Below are 16,600 nucleotides of genomic sequence, written 5' to 3' on the forward strand. Positions count from 1 at the left end.
ACAACAGAAGGTACTCAGCCAGATATCTTCACCGCTTGTGCATTGTTTTGAAGGCTTACTCATCCACATGGTGGTGTCCCTTGTTCACACACGGACCATATTTAAAGGCATAAACAAAGCGGGGGATGTAGTCTGATGTGATGGCAATCACGAAGGCGTTGGTGATGACTGCCAGCACGCCAATACCTTCGAGAATCCCATGCCAGATACCTGACAGGCAAAACAGATCAGTCAGTACGGCTACAAACTGCATTAAACTGCAGTTTAATATTACTGTATCTCTAAGTCTTTTAGGGATAAAATATTTAAGTGCACCTAGTGAGAAATCATAGATGACAACTGGAAAGGAAATGTCTGTCGATTTATACTCTTAATAATGTCATGAATCCACTCATTTATGATTTCAGAAAGCTTGTAATTTCTCTCTCCTTATGTGCTCACTTTGCTTCATTGAGGTTAATTTACTTCTTTTCAGTCAAAAAAAAAAAAACAGAATGTGGAGAAAATGCAGGAATAATAATGACTGTCTATATACAAATAGTTTGTATATTGTGTTACCCAAAATCCTTCATATTCCTTGGTCTTTCAAGGCTACTGTCTGTGGAGACAAATCCTCTCTCCACCTTTTCTTCATTAAACTTGCCTCCGTATGCCTCAGTAAATGTCAGCTAAAAACTTCTAAAAAGCTTTGCTCTTTGATTATGTGCAACTGACACACACTGTGTTCATTACAGCTGAGGAATTTCTAAATGTTTCAGGGTGGATTCTCCCTTTAATTAGAGGGCAACATGCCACAAGAAGCATTTGGTGAAATATTTGGCGTTTGGTGTTTGTAATCATATGGGGAGGTGGGCTAGTGGAGAGAGGGGTAGCATATGGCAATCTAGAAACAGTGGATATGACAACATATCTATCTTCATAGGATGACACATATTTCAATCCCACAAGGAGTAAACTGTGAAATGTGGCTGAGAAATCAAAGCACACAGTGTGAGAAGACGTCAGGGTTCACTCTGACCTATGTCTGTGGCACGGGCAGGCATGGGTCTCCTCCACTGCGTGACAAACTTGTAAGCATCAAGACGAATCTCAATGATGTTGTTCAGCAGAGCCAGGAGAGGAGCCAATGGGAAGGCCGCTACAAAGATGGTGGTGAAGCCAAACTGGAGAACTGTAAAGGAAAGAACTGTTTGTTTGAACTTCAGAGGAAATGTCTGTCTTGATACTGGCACAAACAATGTTAAAGAATGAATAATAGCCCCAATTTGCATGGATTTCTTCCTTTTTCAGAGAAATTCAAATATAGCACATCAAAGGATGCTAATGTTTTACCCATTTCAAGGTATTCATCCACAAGTCCATGGGCATTCATGGGCTGGAGATTCCAGTCTTTGTCCCACTGTGGAAGCTGGGCTTTATTCTCCACATTCTGCCCTCCACCGCCTCCTTTCTTCATTTTCCTACGAGACCACCAGTTCTGCAGCAAACTGAAATGTAACAAGCAGCTAACTGTCAAGTCAGAGCAATTATTTCTGACAATGTACTGAGCACTGCAGGGACTCTTTTACTAAGCTGCACGCAAGAGGATGTGATTTGTTTCTGCAGGAGAAAGGTTTTTTTTGGATGCTACAACTTTACTCGAATCACACACAGTTTGCAAAAGGCCAATCACTTGAATTGACAGCATTAAAGTTCAAATGTGGCATTTCTAATGGCTCATAGAGAACGAAGCATGACTATAATAACATATTGCTTACGGATAACCGAGCTCCATGAAGTTATTCCAGATTTGTTTGAAGAACATGATGACTCCCATTTGCAGGCACAAATCAATCAAACAGCCACTGGGGTGACACTGAAATAAATACAGTCAAATAATCACACTTTCAAATCCATATTTCATGTTTGGTCATTTAAAGACATTTAAATAGGAATCACCATCCCATTTTTTTTTATTAGTAATTAGTAATATACAGTATATATAATCTCTATAATAATATAGAGATTAGTAATATACATGGAAAAGATTACATACTTGAAAAATTCTAAATATATCCTAAATCTGAACTCATTAATTTGCCCAGCCATTCCTGCAATAATCATTCGCTAAATTGAACTCACCTCCTCCAGTCTCCATCGATTAAAGAGTTTATTGTATTTTCCAGGCCTGCCAGCAAACCTGAACCGATTGAGATAGGCAACATTGGCACAGAATTCAATCAGAGAAACACTAATAAACTCAGAGCAGAAAAAATAGACGTGAAGCTCCTCATTATGTGTGATAAACCACGGCTTAGTCATGTTTCTAAACACAGCAGTATAATTTGTAATAATAACTTTACAGTGAGGAAAGAAAAGTCTTGGCAGATCTGATGACACGGAAGTTTGAAACACAACATCTTTGCAGCATTGCTCATTACATTCACTGTAAACAGGAACTGTAAAGTTCACAGCAGCTGGCCTACCTTCCCAGAAAGAAAGCGATATAAAATGTGGAGCTATTCAGATTTACAAACTGGAACAGGAACATCTTAAGAGCAAAGCTGTTCTCCCACTCGGACTCTGTTCGTGGGTGTTCTGCAGGGAAAGAAACAAGAAATGTAGGGTGGATGGGTGAGCAAGGAAATGCATGCCAACACCTGGAAAATTAGAGATAATAATAAAGATATAAATGCATGCAGCGTGTGGTCAATGCTCACCCAAATTAGTCAGCAGATAGGCCACTTTTTCATACACCTGACAAGATGATAACACACATCAACAGGAGGGTAATTATCATGAGAAAGATCGGCAAACTAAAGTTTGTGTGGCTGCAGATGTGGTGGTTGCTGGAGCAAAGTTCTAAATAAATGTTTCATGAAACATTTGTTCGACAGAATATGTAAACGTGCCAGAACATGCTTGTCCAGACACTCACCACGTTGAGAGACATAATGATCATAAAGTTAATGCAGACGCCAGTGCCAGAAGTGGCAAACTGCCAGTTCTTCTTCACAAATTTCCAGTTGAAGGAAGCAAACTTCTCCATCACAATGAGGCGGAAAACCACCACAGCAAACACAGCTGTGAGAACGAGGGAAATCTAAAAGGACATGACAGAAGCAGAAGCAGACGTCTGAAAGAGGTGAAAACTGTGATACAGTAAGCAAGGCCACATTTAGGATCATATAAAAACTGGACAGCAATAAGGGAAAAACTATTGATTATTAGCCATTATTTGCATAATAACAAATAAAACTCATTATGCACATGTAATTAGTAAAAAACAAAACAATACAAACAACCAATTTAAAAAAAGCATCTGAGAAAAACACTTCTTCCTCCAATTATGTTGTTTGTCCAGCAGGGGGAGATGTTATACCACTGCTAACGCACCACACTGGCCTAGCGGTGGCACACAAGTAACGGGTGAGCTCTTTCTGTGCCTAAACCCCAGAAGGGCCGATTATTCAGGGTTTACCATGAAGAATATTCCAGACACAGACACCATGAGCCGGCTGAGTTTGTCTGAGAAGGGCTGGAAAGGCTCAGGCTTGCCAGAGATAGGGTTGACTCTCTCCACCCTCGAGTACTTGGCTTCAAATTGAGGTCGCAGCTCCTCCTGTTTAAAAAAACAGATGTGAACCGTTGCATTGCAGCTGTATCTGCCCGTTGAAGAAGTGGTTCTTGTTTATATATCATGAAGGCAATGTCAAATTTAGCAGCCATACAGCTTGAACCCACGCTAAAGCTGTGAGGTAATAAAACAAAAGCAGATATTGCTGACATACCTCTTCCTCCTCCCAATCAATGAGATCCCAGTCATATGTCAGTTCTGCCCTCCTCCTTTTCCAGAACTCCAGGAATACTGTGGCTGTAGATGGGAATCAGGAATCAGTCACATTACTGTCCAACTTTGATGTGTAATACACACTGCGATTGATAAAGATGCCACTGCAGAACCCCCCTCGCTGTGAGACAAAGCAGAACCAAACACCACATCACCTTCAGATATTCTGAGTGAAACACGGATTGCAGGGACGTGCATGGCCCATTATGGAAGCTGACAACAGCCATCAGTTCACACAAGCTGCTTTGTTTTGTGGTGAAATTAAAGAAAGAGCCAACAGGAAATAGGTTTAACTTGTGCAGTGTTAAACCTTCAAATGATATATTTGTCAGACAAGATCCAAAACACCTTAAAAGCAAAGCTTTCTTTGGGCGGAATTCAGTCTGCAGACACTATGTCCTTGTGTCACACTCTATTGTGACTTGAACTGCACACAACTCCAAAAATGAAGACCACAATCTGTGAAGGCTTTAATTCTGGTTTATCACAGATACATGGCACCAGTGAAGGATATTCTAAAGGCTGCATTGCAGGCACATTTCATAATTAATATTTCTGTGGTTTGATATGTGACAAAAATCTTGCAAACATAATGACAGACCTCAGGCATGTATGATCTATGATGGACAACACAATGCATGCTGTGTATGTGGATTTATACATATAATTAATGTGTGAAAAGGACAGAAAACTACAGTGTTGTGCAGCCAAAACACATCTAAACAAACAGTGTCTGCAGTTGAAATTATTATTCAATTTATCAATTGGTTCAATGATGAAAAAAAATTCTTTAATTTGTTGGTCCAGTAAATCCTCTATAAATAATATTTTTAAAAGATGATTAGAGCAAACCACAATGATTCCAGTGGAAAATATAAATGTATAACATCCAAAAGTGGCTTTTTAAACCAATACAATGTAAATCCTCAGTCACAATAACGTTGACTGCTGTTAAAGATGCTGAAGTTTTATATAGCTTGACCCACTTTTGTTTAAAGCGAGAGAAAAGATGCCTACATTAGGTCCCTTGGGCTAACAAATTTTTCATCTCTATCTTGCACACACACACACACACAAACACTAGACCTAGAGTACACTCACTCCGTGGTGCAATACTGCTACTTTGGTCTTATGCTGCCAAAAGCCTCCGTGCAGGATTCAGAGCTACAGACCCCAGTCAGCGACGCCGGCTGGACCTCCCTCAGCTCTCCAGCTCTCCTTGGCCTCCATTTAGCCCAAACACAGAACACAATGTTCCAACAGTTCCCTCTGGACAAAGGTGATTATTTACCACCATGGCAGAAATATGGATCTGGGCCAGACTCTGCACAGTCATGTTTACACTCTATTTTACAAAGATATTACAGATGTTGGAACCATAGCTGCAATATATGGCTTTTGTGGTTCAATTCTACAACCCCGACAGCTACATGATATATCTCCCTCCACACAGATGTTTAATTGGCTGACTTATTCCATCAGGATAGGACTGGGAGTGTAACTGCAGTAGTTCAGTCAGAGAAACCTGACCATGATTTACTCTCAAATGTATAACAGAGTGAAGATGTGCTGTATTTGTGCTGCAGAGTGTTTATATATACTGTATATTCTCAGTTAGGAAAGGATAATGTGTTCGGTGGAGAGTGTGGACAAACACAAAAACAGTCTCCACCTACCCCAAATAGCCATGAAGATAGCAAAGAATACAGTGCCGCCATTGTCAAACAGACGGGTCACCTAGAAAACAAGCAAATAAAGGGCTGCTCTGAAAAGAACAATGTCTTTAAACAATGAGAGGGAAAATAAAATTCAGATTTAGATGGCTTTTTAATTTCAACCTCTTCTCTAAATCTCTAGTTTGGCATGTATTTGGTTTCTTGTCAAAAGACAGATAAGAAAATCAATAGCACTCCTATTAGTTGTTAAACTGAACCTACAGTACAGTGTAGCCAGCAGCCCGTTGGCTTAGCGTAATAACTGGAGACATAAAGAAACCGCTCGTCTGGTTCTCTCCCCACTCCAAATGACTAATTTATTTAATATGTAGAAAAACAATGAGTAAAAATGACAAGTTGTGATTTTATCCTTGGTACAAAGCCAGACAGGCTGCTCTTCCTGTATCCCTTTTTTATACTTAACTAAGCAAATTAGCCGCTGGTTGAAGCTTCACAAGGTCATTTAACTCTTGGCAAGTAGTATATACAAAAGAATTTTTAAAAAGTCTAACAACTAATTTAAAATATTATTTTTGTTAACGTATCTATAACAAACAAGTTTAGGAAATACATTTCAATTACATGATTTTTTGAAATCATATGCATTTCCCAATAAGTGAAAAACTTTAAATTTAAATAACCCCACAACAACTCGAACCTAAAAAAGTTTTTAAAAAAATAATAAAAGGCTGAGAAACAAACAATGAATGACAGAGTTGCACTGACCTTTGCATAGACACAGCTGTCACTCAGGGTCCAGGGTTCACAGGTTTCTTCACACATTGGACACATGATGGTGGTGTTGGCTTCACAAATCTCTTTACTGTTGGGACAATAATTGTAAATTATGATCCATGTTCAAGGCAAAGCAACAGAGTGTGTGCATAAACTTGAAAGGTATGCTGGTTGTGTGAACTGACCTGACTTGGCTGGACTCCATTGTGAAGAGACCATAGAGGAAGACAAAGACGCCAACCAAGGCCGCAGGGATCAACATACCGGTGTACCACCCCAACCATGCAAAATAAAGTCCTATTTTCTCCCCAAAGTATCGCCTGGGAGAGAAACAGAGAGACAAAGTGGACAAAATAACTAACTTAGATGATTGCCAGTTACCCTGTTCAGAAAGCAGCTGTTGCTGTAATGGACGTGATAAATTGATTTAGATAGGTCCTCAGAAGGATGCACACACTGTGTAAATCCCACACTGCCATAAACCAGTCCTGCTTATTGATTTGCAACATTAACCAAAAATCAGACAGGGATGAGTGCCCCTGCATAAACATTATAACAAAATCTCTAACTGGCTAACAAACATCTATTATCTCACGTGATATGACGTCATATTTCACATTTACCAATGCATCCTGAGCATGAGCAAAGACGGGTTATGTTGCCCATAACCAGGACACTAAAGCTTTGGTAAATGTTCAAAGCTGATTACCTGATGAGATCCAGCGGCTGGTATTTGTACCAAATGCCCCAGCGGGCCCAGCGCTCGTACAGAAGGTGCCTGTGATTCTGGGCACCATGTGTCTTAATCGGGTGTCTGCTCTTGTAACCACCCTGACGGGAGAAAACAGTACAGCAAAAAACATTACAGACAGTACTGTACAATTTGTAAATATTTGTATCTCTGCACAAATAAAAATACCTCGTGAGGAGGAAATGCAGCCTCATATGTGTTGTTGCCCAACAACCGGTTGATACCTACAGTTAAATAAAGTATATCATGTCAGGGGACCCACATGTATTAGCTAGGATATAGCACCTCATTAAAATTTACGTACCAGTCATAACTGAGTGACGGATAAGAGATTGATTTAAACCTACTTTTTCGAAGTCATAACCATTTACTCTATTATGTAACGGACAAGCTGCATTAGACAAGCAAATTAAGGCGTAAATTGCTCAGGTTAGAATTTCAAATAACTGCAAGCACTTCAAAACAGCTCTCTCCATTTTTGCTAAAGCTTAATTACTTGGTGTCCACACCATCATTGCTGTAGGTTGTAAACTGTTCTCAGTCACAATAAACTGACCCAAAGTGCTTCTGATATGGCTGCAGTTACTGTATTGTATAAAGCAACGAATGAAGTGCTGTATTCACAGGACAATAGTGCATTCATTTCCACTGACAACTGTGGAAACTGTGATAGCACGAGCAGAGAGGGGTGGATTTGAAAAGGATTTTCCTTTCTTATGGTGGAGCGGTTCATGTTTGCTGGAAAGTAGAGTGGTCAAGAGTATTAAAATATTCATTGGAAATCTGTTCCGGCCCTTCAAGGCCAAATTTTAATCAGCAAATCATGTCAGCAGATGTCAGGACAACATAGTCGAGTGGGTGTGGACAGAGAGTACGGTAAGTGCCGACACCAAAAAGGAATATCCAGATGGAGAGGAGAGATCAGCCACAGCTCAGCGGGACCCCACGCTTTAATCATCTCACAGCAAAAACAAAATGGTGGGATTTCTCCCCGGTACCCTACACTTACACACAATTCTAAATAACAAAAATATTTAAAAGACTATATTTATATTAAATTAAACCTCAAAATAACATGAAGAAAATTACAAATATAGAAATGATGAAATGTTCTGTACTCCAAGTACTCATCATTCATAAATGAACATAAATATGGGTCGTTGTGATAGATATATGTCCATATTAAAACATAAATGAGTGCCGGAAAGCACTAATGTGACACTGCATAAAATGTGAGTAGCAGGACGGTAAAGAAGTGAGTGAAGTGTCTTACCCATCTTTGATTTTCCGTCCTCGTACTTGGTGCGCTGCAGGACATGATGTACTATTCTGCTTCTGGTGGAATTGGAGAAGAAGGTCTCTCTGTTGTTGATTGTGAAGCTGGAAGGAAATTAACAATTCATCATCTAACAGTATATCGATATCAGGGCCTTTTTGAGCTGAGCCAACATCATTGGCCAACATCGTTCATTAAAACTCACAATGTGCTGTGCAGTTTTAGTTCACTCCAGCATCATTATTTTTCATAAAATACGTCACGACTGATAAACAAAGAAACGTGGAAGTGATTCTCTGACAAAAGAGATAAGATAATGGCTTTTATCAAGCAGAAGGTTGGAAAACAAAACAAAAAAATTGGAATGAATGAGGGAGAAATGAATTATATCATCGACATCTGCTGCTGCATTTCACTATCTTATTTATGACCAACGATCCTTTATCATTCTGCTCAAAGCTTTAAAATATACAAGACTTCATAGTGCAAATTTAATTTCAGATTTAATCCCAAGTCCAAGCTCCACATCCAGAGCTCAGAACATGAATGTGAAGGATGTGAGAGATGCTACAGATCAGGATGAATCTCAGCTAACTGCACTCATACAGACACAGCAATTATATGACACTCTGATCATGTGTATATGACTGAGTGTGCACACATCCTCCTTACTGATGCATGCGTGCTCTACTGAAAGGGGCTGTGTAGCAGTCGGTCTCCTCCAGGTCGGGCAAGGCCTCTTTGTCAAGCTTCATGGGATTTCTGGGAAGCCAGCTTTTTATCTGACGACATCTCAGATGAAACCTGCTGCACGGACGCAAAGAGAAACAGGATTAACGGCACAGATTATTCACCAAGATTGTTTTCTTTGATGTGGGACAGATGCTTCCAACATTTTCAGCTGACATTACCCTGACAACCTCCAAACAACCCATCATCAGCAAACCCACATTTGCACACACACACACACACACACTGGCATCACCCTGCCTCATCATTTATCATTTTCACTTTGCTTATGACTCATGAGCCTCTGAGTCACTGATCCAAAATAATGGTTCGGTAATTCTAACAGAAAGAATAATTCAGTTTTGTCATGATGCAGTTTTCATTTCCCAAATCATTTCTGCATTTAATGTTAAGAAGCCACATTATGCATAATTTCGAGTTTATATTTTTGTTCTGGGTTCAATAGTTGAATGATTTCCAAAACAATTCCAAAAATCGCGTAATGTTTTTGTTTTCTTAATATGGGCCTTTATTGCGTCCCATTATGCAGTGTGTCTTCTTCAGGTCTGTTTGGCCAACGGACACTTGACGACAGCCCGACACCGGCCAACCACTGACTGTGGGCTTGATGTGCCACTGCCCTTACAGGTATGTTCACATAAACCAAAAAAATATGCTGAATAAAATGTTGAAGAAAAAAAGAAAAAAAGTCTGAAGAAAAGTTTTTATCTGATGATGGTGCTCTAGGAAATGTTCAGGGACCACCAGAGTTATTACAAACCATCCTGTGTAAATAGAAATTCTGAGGGACAGGAAAAGTATTTTATGTTGGATGGTAAAATTTTATGTACGCTGCACAAAACCACCAGCTGTCAATACTTGCACACCACGTTCCATTTGTTCAACTTTACGGGGACAAGAGTTAGTGACAGACCATTAGTAGAACATGAACCCTATTTACTCTCAGGTACATTTTTCTTTTAAGAACAACAGCTTAGTGAAAAAAATCCTATGATGAAAATATAATGGTCCTCATTCCTCACAATGACAAAGATCCCACAAGATTTAAAAATGCTTTGTTCTCAGTTGGACAGGTGGGCGAGTGATTCTTGTCCGTGTGATTTTTGTCTGTTCTGCGTGTGTGTGTTTCCTCCAACTCCTTCATCTTTCAAACCATCTACCGACTACAGTATGTCTAACCAAAATGTGTTTGTGTTAGGTGAAGTATTATAACACACTAAAACTGTTACATTTATTACACATTTGAATGACAGTGGACTAGTCACAAGCAAACCTAAAACCGTCTACAACTTTGGATTCCAGTTTTGCTAAATCCTGATGAGTGTATTAAACTAGAAGTAAGAAGTCACTTTGTCCTGCCCATTTCTGAGAAGAGCACAATCAAACCAAAAAATAAATAAGTCAGATATTTCATATCTGACTTTAATATCTTAAGTGAGACTGTTTTAGGGTCCCTAACCCATCAGAGGGGTTTGTTGATTCTGCAGACTTAAAACGTACATGGAGCGTGTGAACCAAATGTGTTAATCTACCAAACAAAAGAGGTGGGATTGAATTTCTCTCAGTAATTTCTCGCTGGGCTGTTTCTATCTAAATCTCAGAGTAGAGATGGAAATTTTGTTCAGGCTTGGTCAACACTTGAACATCACATGAAAGTGCAAGTGCGTCTCTCTAAAAATAGTGTGGAAATAAGGCTGTGCAGCTCCATTTACTGTATAGAACTGAAAAAGTACAAGGATTTTGAAGAAAGCTTTTATTAATGTGGGTGATTTACTGTGTTGTTTTCCCAACAATGTGCCTGACGTGTTGAATGCTGTGTTTTTTGAAAAGGTTGGAAAGATTAATTAAACATGCTTTAACAAAAATATAAATCATTTGCAAATAATAATGAAAAAGCAAACTTAATTATGGATTTTTAAAATGACTTCCAATGGCATGGGACACAAGGTCAAAGGGACAATTGCAGTTTAACTCAAGCTTTCTCTTTTTCTTCACTGAGGTGATTGATTACTTCAATCTTAAATCAACATCAACAGCTTGCATTAGTGGAGCCTCACAGCTGTGCTGCTCATGAATTTCATTAGACTGAATCATTCAGCATATTTTTCAGAGAAAAATAATCTTATACTGTAACTCTACTTACCTGCCCAAGGTTTTGCTCTTCCAGTCTGTAAAGTAACATTTCTTCCTTAAATAAAAAAAATATACACAAAAAGTATAAGTCAGACAGTGCCAGCCAATGACAAAACACTTCAGAGTGTCTGTGTTTCTGTAACTATAGTTACCTGAAAGGCATTCTGATGTTCATCTGCTCTGCGTATTTGCAAAGTGTATCCCAGGGAGCATGGACCTTCACAAACATGATGTCATTGTTCGTCAAGGAGGGCTTTCAATATGAAAAACAAACACAGGAGATTGAGAACTAAGTCGAGAAACCAACAACTGTCTGGTAAAAGCCAAACGAATAAAATCTTACTTCTTTCTCCAGCATCAGGCCCTCAGCACGCAAATTCTTCTCAAATGTGCACCTCTTCTCCACCTGTAGACTGGACTTCTTGTAAACCAGGATGTAGTCAATACGTTTTTTCCCATCTCGGAAAAAAAGCCCAGAGGAATCAGCTGGATTCTTTCCCTGCAGCAACAAAATTTCACCTCTGAATTGGAAAATGCTAAACACAGGTCAGCTAATGTTCGAAGCTTCTCAGTGAAAAAATAGCGTCAGTGCAATATGGTGAATATATTCATGGGAATAATTGTACATTATTATATGTGTGGTACCTGAAGTGAACCTGTGCGGGCCCCTAATTTAGCGCGAGCGACAGGTTTATGTACCAGAATTGACTCGTCTGGCCTCGTGTCATGTGTAGTCACCTCTGACTCCTCCACATAGTTATCCTTGCCATCATCTGCTGCACACAGACACAGCACAATCAATGAGACAGTTATTAAAGTGCTAAAGAACCGCACAAAGTACCCTGTCTCAAGTCAGTATTTTCCCTAATCCGATTGCCAGCACTGACATTAGATCTGAGCTATATAAAAATCAAGGTGAGTGCCAGCTTGACAACTACATCTTGATGCAATTTAACAATTTCAGATTCTTGTACAGAGGATGAAAGTGTGCCAATTTTATTTCTTTCTATTCTGAATCTTTCTACATCTTCCCCTGATGTGCACATTTTGTTAAACCCTCACAGCCAGCAAAGACAAACAAGGCAGATTGTACCAAGATTACCCAACTGTTCCAGAAGCTCAACGTTTTGAAACCTGAGCAGACGACATTTTATACCACAAAAATGCATACACAGCTAAAGAACAATAACTCTTTTGCAACTTCACAACTGAGGTTTTTCCAGTTTCTTGGGAAATGGGATTTACAATGTACAGCAATCCATCTATCAGACTGCAACAGGACATGTTGGGTGGCTCATCAATACACTCTATATCTCATAAATGTGTACCCAAATTGCACGACTTACTATGGGAAGAGGTGAAGGCCTGATTCCGGTCAGGTCAGTTGGGTGTAGTCACACCATTATTACGTTTAATAATGTCAAAACCAAGTGTAAGAAATCAAAATATTCTAACAAAATAAATGACTAGTAGGTTCCTTATATAAAAATATTAATAGAACACAAATGTTGCATTTAATAAAGACCAAAACAACAACAACAACAACAACAACAAAACGGGTTGTTTTTGTTATCTTCTTGGAAAAAAGCTGGGATTGTATAAAAGACCCCATCCTTTCTTTTGGCCATTCCAAGATCTCAACCAAGAAGCATGATAATCTTAAGAATCACTTTATGTGTAAAGAATAGTGAAAAAGTAGCCCCAGCTGTGGATGAGTTCCATTATTCACCAAAACGTGCACACATATAGTGCAGCACTATTCAGAGCTGTGTTGTTGGTGAAGGATCACATCCTTGTCTTTCAACCTCTCCTGGTTAGTCTCTCTGATCTCTCACCTTCTGTCTACACCCATCTCAGGCAAGAAGAAAACAAACCCGATTCCTCAGAAGTCTATTCTCAGCACAACGTCAAAGAGCCTGTTCCCACCAAAATAGCAACACATCACCTTGCGGGGCCTCATCTGCATTAAACTTCCATCTGTCTTTTTGCTTGTGCAGACTGTACTAGTTTGCACCAAAATACACCAGGTCAAACCAAGGCCATTTCAAGGTCAGGAAAACACTGACATGTTGAAGAGCTGCATGTGTGAGTCTTTGTGCTGTGAGAAAAACAGAGCCCTCGTAGTCAATATTCTTGAAGTTACTAAGAAGACGGAATAATTTTCAAAGATGCATTCCTCTGCTTTGCACAGTACTTTTCCACACTTTCCCTCTCCCCCTGCATATACCCCGGACACATGAGTTTGCATTCTAAATGCTAAATCAATATTATGCCTACACTCTAAATGTCACCATCATTATAAAACCTGAAAGAATAGTTTCCCTCAGAGACGTAATATAGATTATTTGTAGTTATTTACACTGAATAGAGAAAAAAACCCAAAACAGATCATGAAAAAGTTCTCAACTTTGAATAGATCACAGGATGGCTGAATACAAAGCTAGTTTATAACCAGGCACAGCTGTAAAAACACCCACAAAATCTTTATTTTAAAAAAAATAGGGACTAGTCATCTTTCTATTAATGTTGATTAGAGGACAAGTTACAACACTTCTTTGACCAATATAACAGATGCCTGAAATAGTGGACTGACCTGTTTGTGGAGGGAGGAGGCTGCAGGAGGTGCTGATGCTCTGACTTAAATCCTCGACCGCTGGTTTGGAATCTGGGCTCAGAGGCACAGACAGGAAGTGGTTGAGGTTGATAGGATGAGTCTGACTCTGGGCCAGGCAGGGCAGGCTGCGGCGAGACGGCTTCAGGCTTTTCTCCTTCAGGATCTCGCTGATGCTGGTGTGCATGCCTGCGGATGAGAGGGAAGGAGTGGACTGTCATGTCACTACTTTTACATATCTCCACATAAATACTATGTTTTGCTGTACATATGAATACTTAAATAAATAAAGCTAGAATTTAGCCATCCCTCTCTGATGGCTTGGATTAGGTTCTGATCTGTAATGCAGCTCTCAAACAAACCAAGCTCCAGTAACAGTGATTCTGCTCAGTTTGTCGCCACATATATTATCATATATCATAGTGAAGTGAGCAGTACTAAAGAATTGCCAAAATACAGATTTGGTAACATGAACTATAGAAGAAAGCAGAATTGCAATAATGGCATTTGTCCTTTTGTAAAATTGTCATGTTTTTTATATTGTGCTCTTATATATATCTATATCTCTTTACTTATCTTGCAAAATATAGCAACACAAAACGGTCACTGGTCTGCATAAATATGCAATGACAAAAAGAAACCAAATCCAGCAGTAAGAACATCTCTTTACAGTATTTCTAGTTACTAAAATCAAGGGAGTGATTGGAGAAAAGCAAATCACTTTAGTAATGAACTGGCCCAACGTTTTATGTGCTACAAAGGTGGTGATAAGGTCTGTCCTTCATACTAGAGTGCAATTATGCCGTCAGCACTGCCCCATCCATAAAATTACCCAGCTCACCAATAAGCAGCGTGACGGTGCACCACAAAGGCTTTTTTGCATCGTTTTTTTTTTTATTGGCATTTATATACAGTATACTAGTAGAGGTTGTTTTCAAGGCTATTTTGGCAACGAAAGATGAAGCAAGGAGACAAGGCTGACAAGATTCTTGATTGAGTGATGTAGCAAATTTTGCAATGATAAACCGAAGATTCAAAGGTTATGAATGATAAATCTCCAGCAACAAAAACTGATTATTGTACTTGACCTTCACAGCAGGGCCATGCTGCAGCACCTGACATATTTACACTCATTAAATGAAGGAACCCGCACTCTCTTAAAAGGGAATGTATCATATCTTCTCTCAGTGAGCTTTCTGAAAGCTTCAGCTGCGTTGATAACTTTCCCTCTGCATTCTAAAGGCGGCACGCTATGAGCTGCACAATGACCTGCTCTCAGTCTAAAAACTCTGATCTTAATGGGACTTTCACAGGATTTGGGGTCAGAATGGAGCCTATTAATGTTATGAGCTTGTGGGACCAGAGAAACCACACTTCACCCTGTTTATTTTCGGTGCAGTAAAGGTATGAAATAAAGTCAAGAGCTCCACCGACTAAAACTACACAGTGAATAATTAATAAATGAAAAGCATAGAAATTTTGATGTGCATTGAAATCAATCTTTCAAATATAAAATAAAGACTGCTCAGCAAAAACACAACAAGAGTAAAATGTGAATTATTGTACTTGTCCATGTCAGAACGTGTCTTCAGGCTAATAACAAAGCGTGATTTCCCAGAGCTTTAATTATTTCTACACTGTAAACAAGCAGTGTGTTCCTCTGCTCCCCTTGGTCCTTTTCATTTTTCAATCAATGGCATTAAATCCAACTTTTCCAGTTCAACTTTGAGCTGCAGGTGGTTAATTTATTATTCTGTAAAGTTATACTGTGCCAATTACACCTCTAGTGACATTTTAAAAACCTGGAATTTTATGATAAGGGAAGTAAAATTTTGTTTTTCTCACCAACAACATTACTAAAAGGTAAATTAATGATTCCACTGATTCCACAAAAGAGTGCATGCATTCTTATTTAATATAACCATCTAGCTGGAAGACCGGGCCCACTTTCTCTCCATTATACAGATCAATACACAGAAAGGGCAACTGGCTTGTAGCTGTATACATGTTATTAAAAAGGTACATTAACTGGAGTGAATCCAAGCACATAGCAAGACTCATCATGTCTAAGATCATCATCATCCGAGCAGAGTGAGCTAATGGTTATGTAGGGGTGAGGCTTGGTGGTCTCAAAGGACTCTCCAAGTTTAATATAGAAACATAAAGTGGATCTTGTTGGTGTGTGAAATTGCTTTCATGAGAATTTTAGAACCTGTTTAGATTCCCTGGTCCTTTCCTTTGTTGATATTTATGGTTTAATATTGCTTCCAAAGATTTGGCTTTATTTTCTCCTGCAAGTATGTAATTTGTCCTAGTGTCAAAGCAGGAGGCAGAGCATTGCCATACAATCTGAAGACAGCGTATTCTGTCAATCTAAATAAATATATAAAAGGGTTCATCCAATGTGAAATCCTGTGTTTAATCTCTCTGTGCGCTAGCTAAAACTGGTTTATCAGAAGAAAGTTAATCCTGCGTGTGTGCAGTATCTCCCCGTGTGTGTCTTTAGGTTGTCACTGAACATCCTGGAAGAGGTGTAGAAGCCAGGTGAAAACAGAAAAGAAACAGCTCAAACAGCCCAGGAGGCGGACACTCATTGAGAGATGAAAAAAAAAAAGGCTTATGAATTTTCTCTGTATCAGCAGGAAGAGGGCCTTGACGACAATCCCGCATGCACTCTCACATACGCTCATCCAAGGGGGAGCTGGACCAGCTTCAGGGAAGGTTGTGATCTGGGATTTTGATCTTTCCTGTGCGGTTTGTCTATGACAGTCTTGAAGTGCGAGACTAATAGTATTTTTGG

At 39.3% G+C, this 16,600-nt stretch overlaps 1 protein-coding gene across 5 annotated transcripts in view; it reads right to left on the minus strand.

Moving 5' to 3' along the window:
- Positions 1 to 16,600, minus strand: part of ano3 (anoctamin 3) — a 31,243-nt gene that overhangs the window by 4,090 nt on the left and 10,553 nt on the right. For 2 of the 5 annotated variants that reach the window (XM_067499962.1, XM_067499965.1), the window contains 22 exons: positions 13,783 to 13,989; positions 11,835 to 11,965; positions 11,533 to 11,688; positions 11,342 to 11,442; positions 11,200 to 11,244; positions 8,979 to 9,110; positions 8,304 to 8,410; positions 7,199 to 7,254; positions 6,989 to 7,110; positions 6,465 to 6,599; positions 6,271 to 6,367; positions 5,506 to 5,566; positions 3,771 to 3,853; positions 3,461 to 3,601; positions 2,918 to 3,082; positions 2,700 to 2,736; positions 2,466 to 2,577; positions 2,122 to 2,179; positions 1,758 to 1,855; positions 1,333 to 1,487; positions 1,019 to 1,171; positions 60 to 210 (listed from right to left, as the gene is read on the minus strand). In XM_067499962.1, the coding sequence (XP_067356063.1) occupies positions 60 to 210; positions 1,019 to 1,171; positions 1,333 to 1,487; positions 1,758 to 1,855; positions 2,122 to 2,179; positions 2,466 to 2,577; positions 2,700 to 2,736; positions 2,918 to 3,082; positions 3,461 to 3,601; positions 3,771 to 3,853; positions 5,506 to 5,566; positions 6,271 to 6,367; positions 6,465 to 6,599; positions 6,989 to 7,110; positions 7,199 to 7,254; positions 8,304 to 8,410; positions 8,979 to 9,110; positions 11,200 to 11,244; positions 11,342 to 11,442; positions 11,533 to 11,688; positions 11,835 to 11,965; positions 13,783 to 13,989 (2,503 nt within the window). Of the gene's footprint in view, positions 1 to 59; positions 211 to 1,018; positions 1,172 to 1,332; positions 1,488 to 1,757; positions 1,856 to 2,121; positions 2,180 to 2,465; positions 2,578 to 2,699; positions 2,737 to 2,917; positions 3,083 to 3,460; positions 3,602 to 3,770; positions 3,854 to 5,505; positions 5,567 to 6,270; positions 6,368 to 6,464; positions 6,600 to 6,988; positions 7,111 to 7,198; positions 7,255 to 8,303; positions 8,411 to 8,978; positions 9,114 to 11,199; positions 11,245 to 11,341; positions 11,443 to 11,532; positions 11,689 to 11,834; positions 11,966 to 13,782; positions 13,990 to 16,600 lie in introns of all 5 variants that reach the window. The other 3 variants (XM_067499961.1, XM_067499963.1, XM_067499964.1) reach the window with 2 other exon arrangements.

Source organism: Channa argus, chromosome 4 (assembly GCF_033026475.1).
Source record: "Channa argus isolate prfri chromosome 4, Channa argus male v1.0, whole genome shotgun sequence".
In the NCBI taxonomy this organism is placed as follows: domain Eukaryota; kingdom Metazoa; phylum Chordata; class Actinopteri; order Anabantiformes; family Channidae; genus Channa; species Channa argus.